At 36.0% G+C, this 11871-nt stretch overlaps 1 protein-coding gene across 1 annotated transcript; it reads right to left on the bottom strand.

Annotated features, from left to right (window-relative positions):
* Window positions 1–8475: 8475 nt before the first annotated feature.
* Window positions 8476–9990, bottom strand: LOC125476641 (60S ribosomal protein L36-3-like). The gene is made up of 4 exons (XM_048582962.1): window positions 9853–9990; window positions 9650–9754; window positions 9311–9510; window positions 8476–8688 (listed from the first exon to the last, which is right to left on the bottom strand). Exons 2-4 carry the CDS (start codon window positions 9749–9751, stop codon window positions 8667–8669), a joined length of 324 nt encoding a protein of 107 aa, XP_048438919.1. The 5' UTR covers window positions 9752–9754; window positions 9853–9990; the 3' UTR covers window positions 8476–8666.
* Window positions 9991–11871: the final 1881 nt, after the last annotated feature.

Below are 11871 nucleotides of genomic sequence, written 5' to 3'. Positions count from 1 at the left end.
CTAGGCTTATTATTGCTAATTCTTTTTTTTAATTGGTTCTAAGGACTTGGCAAGATGTTTGCCGAAAGTAGGATAATATGTATAGCAACCACAGTTTGCTATATTATATTGTTTTGGTATAAATCGGTTACAAAAAAAGACTGCTACGTTTGTATCATATTATAATTGCACACACCTCAAATCGATAAAATTTCAGTAAGTTGAGATATTTCCCTACATGTTTTTTGATATTGTTATCGGGGATTCCATTTTACTGTAGCAAACCGAGATGACTATAAAACAGTTATTGATACCATGTATCTGCAATACAGAACCTCTTATATACCAGTATTTTCTCCAAATTTTATTTTTTCCAGTATAAGGCTCGGATACAGTAAGTACATGGTTCTTATGGGATCCCATCATCATTCCGTTTTTTGTTACAGCAAATCGGGATTCTGCTAAGAAGACACTAAATATATACAAAGTGATATGTTATTAATATGTAGGCAGTTAGAAGTTAATCAATATTTATACATAGGGTGCGTGGTAGCAAAGATCCCTGAACATTATGTACCCATATTTAGTTTTCATTTATGAACTCTCATATTAGTTCCTCTCGTTCTCTAACATAACTATGCATTGCATGAGTGGTTCTTCTATCAAATTTGTCTTCGTTTCCATTAAATCTAAGGGTATAATGGTCTTTTCATACAAAACCATTTAATTTATTTATAAAAGAGAAGAGCTTGACTCCTTAAGGTTAAGGTCTTAAGGAGGGCTTGACTCCTTGAGGTTAAGGAGGAGTTCCTCCTTAAAATACTTTGCGGCCTATATACAAATTTCGTGCTTATAATTGGAACATTTCATATTACAAATCACTATGTAAGATCATTTCTGCAAAAAATCAATTTAAAATAAGATCATTTAGTCAATCTTGAAGGAGTTTCAATCATAAGCATGGAGCTTTGTGAATAGGTCACAATGTATTTAAGGAATTTAAGGAGGAGTTCCTCCACAATCCTTGAGAATCCAAGTCTTTCTCCTTAAAAATTTATTCTCTTATTTTTAGATGAAATTCCTATTTTATCCTTCAACTTCACATAAAAGTTGACGAAGTTAACGAAAATAACTAATAGTGCAATAAATGACATAATTTGGAACGGGAAAAACCATTAGTAGAGTTTAGAGACGAAAACTAAACTCGTGATATAAATTAGGGACATTTGATATAATTAATTTGGCTTTATACATTATATATATATATATATATATATATATATATATTCCAAGTTGGAAAAGTTGCACAATTCAAAATACAAAAGTTGGAATAATAGTCATGTTCAAGAAAGGAATCTGTCTAGCTGCTAGGTTGTTTGGATTTGCTTTTGCAAGAACCAAGGCTAGCTGCTCCTGCCAAGAAGGAATAAATTAAAGCATATTCAAAAACCGTCCAACCAAAAAAAAAAAAAAAAAAAAAAAAAAATCTCATAACTGGTCATGGTTGGTTTACTAGAACAGGGGAGTGTAGAATTCAGAAGAGATTAATGATCCCGAAATTGAAGATTTATATTGAAATGTGGGCATCTTCTTCTGGTATCATCATCATCATCATCTGTACGAACAAGTGCGCAGTAAAAGGAATTTTCAGAAGCTCGGAAATCCAAGCCAACAGACCCTCTCACATCGATTCTCATGTTGCTGTGACTGTAAGCCAACCACATGGGCTTGTGGTCATATATCAGTGACATGCTCTCTCTCTTTCTCTCTCTCTCTCTCTCTCTCACAGACATGAACACATACAGTGGCAGCAGCTTTCACTTCTAACATGATGTCCTTGTTTTAACATAAATGTTTCTTGTGGATATAATCCACATGAACAGGTGGAGAAGCAACGAAAGAGACTGAGATTCCAAGCTCTTGCGGGATATAGACCTCACGTTCTCCCACATGCATTCTTTCTGCAATTATATGGGTATATAGTATATACATAAATATCCTCGTATAATTAGATGCTCAATCTTTGTCCCCAAAAAAAAAAAAAAAAAAGGAGGCTCAATCAACAACTCGTCATATATGTATGTGCGTGTAAGCGATTCAGCTTAGTATAATCTATTCTAACTAATACCAAAATTGCATAAGTAGATAGAGGTTTAGTATTACGCTGTTTTTTTATTTTGCTGAAGTTTGAAGTATCCAACACTCTAAAGAGTAAGACTAATCTCCAATGAAGCCCATAAACGCTAAAAGCATATCAGCTCGCTCCTAACCACAGTCAAATAGTAACAATTAACCCTAGCTTTATGTATAATTAATATGGTAACAATTAACATGTTAGGAAATTAGAATCTGATGAACAATTGAGTATTACGTAATGATACTATCATATATACGTGTAACAATTGAGCTGTTTCAAATTCGATTCTCATGCATGTATAGTGAGTTCGAGACGTAATTACAAATGATCGTTGTGTGAATTAGCCTAAATTTCTTTTCTCAATTATTGTTGTTAAAAAAAATTTCAATTGTCATTATTAGGAGCAATAACCCCCTTTACAACATTAAAGATTACCATTGATCTAGCTATCAATAGTCAATAGAAATTGGATTTTAAGGTCCCTACCTAGACAGCATCTCGAGAACAGCATCCTATGAAGTCACTTTGCCAACATTTCCAAAGAACTTGGCCTTAGCCATGCAATATGTAAATTGACTATTAATTTCAGGTCAACACAACCTAGCTAGATACAGGCCTTGCACTTGGTAAAGTAAATTATTCCCAACTTGGGACAGTAATTGATTAATAAATTTAAAAAAACGTTTACAAGAATCATGATTTAGTGCACATTATTTTTAATTCTTTTGAATTTTTTGATTGGAAAGTTTATGCGCCAAGAGTACAATTTAGATTTTATCAATTCGATGGCTGGAAAATTCAACCATAATATGTGAAAATAGTGCATGCTTTTTCGCTTTGCTATAGATTATGTTGTCTAACTGATCTCAATTAAAATATAAATTTCTCTACAAATAAATTAATAGACTCATATCTTGATTATATTCTTATTGATTAAAAAGCTAATGGGAATAATAAACTAGGTATGTAATTGAATTATGTATAGGCTTAATCTTTTGCAAGTGCGCTGTCGTAGCTAACAATTTTGTCGTCTGATATCATATAATATATGGAATGGGGTACGTACGTAGGAAGGTACCAAATAATAATTTACGTTGCCAATTGTCATCCATACATTTACATTACATGCTGATATCTATATTTGTATATTCATATATACGCATGGAACGGATGCTTACGAGTGAAAGCACTCAGTTTGATTATCATTTTAATTATTATAAACTACTGTAGCTTGTATTTTCCGTTGTTCATTGTCAAATAATTACGTGATGTTATTAACTTATGTTTTATGTTATATTTGAATATGATACTTTAAGGATAATATTAATAACTGATAAATAAATAGTCTTAGAACACAGTTATAGAATTATAGGATTAAGTGGGATTGAAAGAAAAAAAGCATTAAGTGGGATCGCATTAAGCAAGTGATCGATTGACGTGGTGGTTAAAGTTTTTATTTTCAATGCATTGCGTCTTGGTTCAAACTTTTCCTTCTTCACTCACTGTAAATTATTATAGATACCACTTGTAATAACAATATTTGGGTCACATCCTTGTGTTAGTTTATTTGATTGGAAAGCATTACAAATTATAATTAATACAAGTAAGAAAGCAAAAAGGAAAATTCTTATACGAAATGTTGGTCAAGGGCGCGGAGAAAACGCTGTGTCAAGTCACAAGGTAGACCCTCTCATATTCCTGCTATGCGTACGACCCTCCCTCACATCTGTACAGTAATCAACTAGTGTAGTGCAACGTATTTTCATCTCTTTGGCTAGCTTGTTTTGATCCTTTCTGCTAGGGCCCGTCCTTTTACATGTTTATGACACACCGTTGCTTTAGGCCCGACCCGAAGGGCCAGATGCAGATTGAAAGAAATAATGGAAACATTGTCCTGACAAAATGATACCAGCCACGTATGAAGTGAAGATGTGTCACATAACAGTTGCCAGATGTGCGTTCTTTAAAGCAACACATCGATATTATTGTAATCAACAAAACGTAATGATATGTTATTGATATATTATCGGCAGTCACGTATATCATGCATGCGCAAAGGATTTTTGTTCCCGCAATGTCTTGAAAATCTTTTCTTTTAATTGTTTGACTTATCTGTAGTTTTGGTTAGGGTGGCTGCACTTGCAAAGCGAACCAATTACTTGAGGTTTTAAAAGGTAGTTTAAACCAATTGGGAGACGATGGTGCATGGCGACTCAAGAACGTCAAGCTTGCAAGCTTTCCAATTGCGTCGGAGAGAGGATGAAAAGATGATTGAGCGGCCCACAGACCACAGACGCCTCCGTCGCTGTAGTGCCAAAATCTCCTTTTACTTGATGTTGATTACCATTATTGTTATATTTTATCCAGATAATACTTAGGTTCTCACTTCCGAATTTGGTCTAATAAAAAAAAATCAAGTGATCTTTGTTTTTCAAAGCCCAAAAAAAAATAATACATATTTTAATTATAATTTAAAATAATAAAACATGTGTGAAAGTGTCTTGGGGCAAAATCTGAAGGTGGGTACTCACTAGTGAATACCCAAGTATTATCTTTATTACCCTATGATCACCTTTCTGCTTCTAGTATATAGCTTCTAACTAGAGATTATTTCGGTATTGAGAGTAACTCCATCTTATCCTTAGAGCATCTCCTGTGGAGTCTCTATGTGACAGCCCGTCCCGAATTATTTGTAAAGTTAGTGTGAAAGGATGATTTTGCCCCTGGACGTTTATTAGAGTTGTCGGGTGTTTGATTTGTTTTTTTGGTTGGTCGGCTGCCTTCTGGACCACACACATACCCACACACACACACCCATGGACCTTTCTCTCTCCCTTCTCTCTTAGACTTTCTTCCATTTTCGTTAAATCGTACGGACAACTTCGAAGCTAACGTTTCACGCACGGATCGAAGGTTTGAAGGTTGGTTTTGGACTCCTTGCAAGCCCAAGAACTCATCCATACCATTTTTAGGACGTGAAACCTTCAAAAACCCGAGAACCCAGTTTTGGTGCACTGTTCATGCACTCGTGATCGTAGAACTTTCAATGAGTTTTGGATGTCAGGAAGCTCGAGTTCATTGAGTTGTAGGTTTGGCCAGATTATCGAGGTTCCTCCGGCAAGATTCTGTTGATTTTAGGTCTCCAAAGTGGTATGGTTTAATAGGATACTTGAACTCCTACTTTGCATTTTCCTTCCGTGTTTGTCACTAGTACTCACTGATCTTTTTATTGTAAATTATCTCGTTGACTTTATTTTTCTCGTATTTTCACTCTTTTACTTCCGCATTGCGCACTTGGCTACATTACCCTCACGTGATGGCCAGCACGCTCCAAATTTTGATCGGGGTGTGTCACTCTATATAAGGACAACCACCGTATAAAATAAATATAAAACAAATATAGAGACAAAATGAATCTCCAATGGATCGGAAAGTGAGTCCCTAAAGTATAGGGACTCGCCGAATACTTTGTGTATGTACCCACACATAAGGACTATATAGGGACTGAAATGATGGACCCAATAGGACAATTTAAGTGGAAAAGCAGACGTGGGTCCCAGCCATATGGCTTTGTCTTTTTTTTTCTTTTTCTTTTTAACCGTTTAAAATGGAGGATCCAGATTAATTCTTGTTTTTCAATTTTTTTACCATTGAAAGATCAATGGTTTCAATTAAATAACCATTTCAATTTAGGTTACTCTCTCATGTTGGTTTTCAATTTTTTTTTTTCTCTTTTCATGTTGCCTCCGTTGAAAGATTAATAGTTTCAATTTGGGTTACTCTCTCGTGTTGTTCTCTCATTATTCCTATAAATACTAAATTATCTAACAAAAACTTACCACATCTTCATCTCCTATACTCAGTTCACTCGTACTCAATTCACTCATTCTAGTTACGTTTTTGTGAATAAAAAAATTAGTGTCAAAATTTGAATTTTTTTTTTTTTTTGTTAAAATGTTCACAAAAATATTTTACAAGAACATAATGTTAAATTAATTCAAAAAATGTTAACAAAAATAAAATTGTGCACCTAATCAAATTAGCACATAAAATTGTAAAAACCTCAAATTTAGGGATTCTACTATAAAGACTCCCCTATTGGAGGTGATATTTCTTTAAGGACACAAATATTCCTTTTAAGTCCTTAAATGAGTATTCAAAAGTAGTGGAGGGAGTCCCTAAATAGAGACTCCCATTGAAGATGCTCTAAGTACTTGGGAAATTGAATCCATCAAAACCCAAAAAAACACTCTTCACCCCAATCCAATCAGTCGAGCTACACGTGGGCCCAAGAGCAACGAACCAAGGAATCGGGCAACGTTGCCCATCTCTGCACTTGAGCCTATGCGACGCAGCCACATTATTATTTTATTACATCAGGCGTGTGCACTTCACATGCGCGTGGCGGCATGTGATCCGGCCAAAATTCATACATTGGGGCTAGTGCTACAAGCGTACTCAGCCGCTCAGGAAGAAGGCAAAGTGGACAATTCTCATCCATTGGATTTCCAATGACTAATATACATGGTGCAAGAGCCGTTAGATTGTGTAACTTCTATATCATCAACAGTCCAAAATTTTTTTGTCTTGAAGAAAAATCATCAAAAAATACCTTATTATCGTTGCCCCGTGTGGCTAAATCTGGGCTTTTGGATTACAAAAAATGTAATTCAACGGTCCCTTGTTGGTCCATATTAATTAGGTTAGAAAAAATTATAAAAAAATTGAAAAAAAAAAATCTATAAATACCCAACTATCCTCTTCCATCCACACCATATTTCAATATTTCCAAATACTTTCAACCAATCTTTCTCTCAAAGTTTCCAAATACTTTCAAGAAATGGCTAATGATACAGGCTCAAATAGGTCGAACATTGAAGATGTTACGTTTGTGCAGATGCTGGGTTTGAATTTCTCATGACTCAATTACAGGTAATGAGCAGAAGTTGCAACAACTTTGGAAGAGAGTTAATATCTATTTTTGTGAGAAGCTTGGCAGTAGAATAATGAAGCATTCTCTAGCAAGTTGGTGTAAATATTTAACTAATTGTTTACTAGTTGGAGAAAAGCCATCAAACAAGCTCAAGATAATCCTCGAAGTGGCACAAATTTATCAGATGAGGTAACAATATTTTCTTTATTTATTTGTATTACTCCCAAATTGACATTATTTTATTTAGTTTGAATAGAAATATTCTTCTCCCCATATTTTTTTTAGGTACTTCAAGCACAAGCTTGGTACAATATGGCAAACAAGAACAAGTCACTCAACCGCCATGAATTTTGAAATGAATTTTAAAATGTTGTCAAAGGTTGCCTCAGATACAAAATTGTGTCAAATGGTGCACCACTTGTCATGAATAACACCTCTTTGCACTCTAACCAGAAGAAAACTCGCCTATACATGAAGGCAACTCATTTGAAGTGCCGGAACCAATCCATCATTCACCTAGGGCTCATGGAAAAGAAGGCTGCGAAAAAGAAAAAGAAAGAAGAAAAAAAAAAAGAAAAAGAAAACAGAGTTCTTGCAAAAGTGATTGTACAAAATATATGGGAGAATTTACTCGCCAATGGGCATTAAGTTTGAAGCAGGACATGGCTACACTTGAGGGTGCAGATTCATTCGGATAATTGTATTTCGGATAATGACACGTAACATAACATGTTGAGTTAAAAATTTAAACATAAAATTTTTTATTAATTTTTGTAATATCAATTGTCCGGGGCAAATCGTTTACGGGGTGAAAATGACTTGGACAATTTTTCACCAAGACAATAATTACGTCCACCCAATTGCCTGAGCAATCGACTTAGTGGACAGAGTTACCTTGAGAACCATAAAATCCGAACTTGAAATCTCTTCCTATATTGGGAAGAAAAGTGGCAGTAGATCAGTGGCAAATTGGATGTAAGACAGAACAAAACACTCACAAATGTTGGACAATGCACCCAAAAATAAATAAATAAATAAATAAAAATTCAAGCTCATTGGTTACTCAAATTATGAGATACTTCAGAAAGCATGTAATTGCGGACATTTTAACAGTGGTTCTGGGAGGGCTATAACTTTCAGAAAAGAGCAGAGGTGATCATCCGTAAAATGGGGTAATGTTTTTCCATGAAATCACCAAAAGCGATTTTAGGGAAAAACATACACTAATAAGTGATTCTGACCCAAAAACTAAACTCCCAACGAAATTTAGAGCCTGTAGACATAAGTTTACACAATCATAACCTTTTGTAGCGATTGCTACAGTGCAAATGCCAGATCTAGACTTCAGCTATTACTAGTAACCATAGCACTACCTCCACTAAGAGGAACGCTGCTTTCATGCATAATATACCAAACAAGCAATGAATAAATCACACAAACTTGAAAGACATAGCTTGAGAACTGAAGGGCAAATATCCGTCGCAACAAAAATATTGAATGTCTCAAAACATTCGGAATTACAAAGTTCATACCATGTCTAAAAATCCCTTACGAAAATGCATAACCAAAACTATTAGAGATACTGAGCTACATTCATAAAGACAACCCTTCAAGTGCTCACTTCTTATCACCACCAGACCTGCACACATAACAAAACAAACATAAGGCAAATAAATCATGTAACATCACATTACCTCACCAACTCACGGTAAAAAAGCACAAGTTTTGCACAAACTATTTACTCGTAGAGATCAGCAGATTTCGGGAAAAAGTCTACAATTAAGCAACAGTGTTTTTGAGAAACAAAATAAATTTCAATCAACACCATTTTGAGCGACAACACAATCGACTAGTCCAATTAAAAAGCCAACAAAGTGCATCACAAACAGACTATAACAGCTCAAGTTGAAAGCACAAACAAGCTATCACCTTCCACCAATAGGACAGACACATAAATGTCAGTATATGGGGCTTGAGACAGTCCTAAGAACAATAAACAGTTTGTTTATAGCATACAAATTTCATAATCTATTGTAAAATTTTCGTGATAAAGATTCTAACTACTCGGTTTTCATAACACTGGGTCATAATTATTGCAGTTTTCATAGATTTCCGCAAGTTTACACAACTATGCATAAATATTAGTACACATTCATAAACAAACGACCTCAAAAGCTAATCATATCCAAAAATGCAACCATTTCAACAGAACCAGAAGCACAAGCTAACCCACAAAGGCAAAAAACCGAAGAATATCTCACCTCATCTTGCGGAGAACGTTGGACATCTCCTCTCTCTTCTTCTTGGCCCTCTTGTGAGTACCCAACTTTCGCTTGGCCACCTTAAGAGCACGCTTGTCCTTCCCGACCTTCAAAAGCTCCGTAATCCTCTTCTCATAGGGAGCAAATCCCGCAACTTCCCTGATCAAGTTCCTCACGAAATGCACCCTCTTGCTTGTTTTCTACATCCCAAAACCCCCAAATCACACAAATCAGAATATTATCCGCACAAATCAAAAACCCCAAATCAAACTCAAAACCAAAAATTTCCAAATAAATCATGCACAATCAATGGAACTTTAAAAAGGGAAGAGAAATTACCCCCTTGCGGTCAGATGGGCGAGGAGGCAATTCACGCTTGGTGACGATGTGGCCTTTGTTGAGGCCGACGAAGATCCCACTCTTGGGGGCGGCGGGAGCCATTTCCTGCAAGAACAGTTGCAATATTCAATAAAATGTTCGAATAAGAACAGATTAATGGAGGAGTCCTAATTAGAATCGGGAAATTTGAGCTGGATTGGTACCTTAGCGCTGCTCGGATAAAACCCTAGATCCCGGCGGTAGAGAGAAGGCGCGTCTAAACCGAGTCTGCTTACAGACTAAAACCCTAGTGATTCAGTCCTTTAAATACTGCGTGGTCTTCCTGTTTTTTTATTCGGCACGACGTACGTGGATTCCGAGACCGCGTTGGCCCACGTTTTTTGGGTTTGCGTTACGGGCGGAACAGTTTGTTGGGCTTTTGGGCCCAGAAAATGTTGGTGGCTCGGCCCAGAGAATACATGAGTTTCAATTTTTTGGAAGCTATTGCTAATGCACCCAACAATTCGATCACTACTTCATTATCATTCAGAATACAAATTATTCTGATTCTTCACTTTTATGCGTTTACTAAATGTTTGGGTCCAAAATGATAGTTTGGATCGAGCTTAGAGGCACTCTTGGCCCAGTAACTTTCATTTAGAATTGTCATGGGGTGTCCAGTCAAGGTTGGCTGAGTCCTATTGCGAGGGGGATTGGTTTAGACAAGGGTGAGGTGGTCGAAACCTAGTGCAACAAGGAGTTGTAAGGCTAAGGATGTTGAGAATTAGGGGATGAATTTGATTTGCTAAAGAGCTTGGTTCAAAGTCCTAGTGGAGTTAGGATTGGCCGAGACCTAATTAGATTAGGTTGAGGAGTTCTAATCCGAGTACAATTCTAACTCGGCCATGAGGGGGTTTGCTATTATAAATACAGAAGGGAGTGCATCGTTCAAGCCTCTCCAATTCAACACACAAATTACCCTGCGCAAAGCTTCTCAACACCTTTTGAGATTTTTTTCCTTTTCCCATTTCTTCCCGTCAACACATCTTCAATTTGGATAAGCAGCAATATGAAGGCAACCAGTGACATCTTCATTTTGGATAAACAACATTCGAGTTGTAGGACCAGCCGACTGATACGCACCTTTAGTTTGGCTAGACATCACTGCTTTGAGGCCGATTGGTTATTTATCCAAGTCTCGACTAACAAGGATTTCTGAGTCCTTGTTGGTAGAGGTCATCTCATCAGTCTTTTCGACGAAATGAGGTGTTACAAGTTATTAGGCTCAGCATATTAAAAGACGAGTTTTGTTTATGATCCTCATAAGTAGGTTTTAGAGTTAGGCATTCTAATGACCGAACCACATTTACGATCAAGACATATATCTCCTTTGAGTACTTGTGTTCATATTGTCACGCCCCCGCCCCGAAATATTTATTTTTCGCGAAATAGTTCCAATGATAGGCCCAATTTAATTTTCCTGGTTAATTTATTAAACGTTCACACAATTTATAATTAGAATTTAAATATACAAAACATAAGATTTCCTTTTATAATAAAATTCCAAACTCCTTTCTTAGTGCAATTTCTCATTCAAGGCTTTGTCTCGTTTATTTAATCTCACTTATTGTATAGCTGCATCTAACGTCTCGTTAAATTGCCTACATACCCTAAATAGGGATCAAACTATTTGTAGTTCACATATACAAAAATTCAAACCAAATCCATATATATTCATTTAATCCAACATATACCACAATCATATTAATATTCAAACCATAGCAGTTAGGTCTCAAAAGCATAATGAGAATAATGAAATTTGCATAAAAACACAATGTCGGCTCCCTGGCCGTGTGCCGCCGCCGCGAGTGATGGTCGTGAAGGAAAAATTTTGTCCTAGCTAAGAACATGTAAGAACATTTGAATACATATGCAAACTAATAACTCTTTAAAGTAGGCATGCATTCAAAAACAATTCATAAAACCCATGACTTTCAAAGCCTAGTATATGGTGAACCATAAGACTCTTTAACAAAATTAAAGAGAATAAGAATTTAGAGATTCTTTACCCTTGAAGCTCATCCTTGATTGCACAAGGGATTCACCCAAGTGGAGGGCCTTCAAGTCACCTCCTTGCTCCTTGAATCTTCCTTGTGATTTCCTCCCTTTTAGTGCTCCTTTTCTTCTTTGAGGATTTGAGGATTTGTTCTCCAAAACACCAAAAGTTTGGTGTCTCTAAGTCT

Source organism: the organism of the source record quoted next, unplaced genomic scaffold (genome assembly GCF_019419815.1).
Source record: "Pyrus x bretschneideri cultivar Hongxiangsu unplaced genomic scaffold, Pyrus_bretschneideri_v1 Contig2, whole genome shotgun sequence".
Taxonomy (NCBI): Eukaryota; Viridiplantae; Streptophyta; class Magnoliopsida; order Rosales; family Rosaceae; genus Pyrus; species Pyrus x bretschneideri.
The sequence above is the reverse complement of the archived record's forward strand: the minus strand, read 5'-3'. Positions and strand labels throughout refer to the sequence as shown.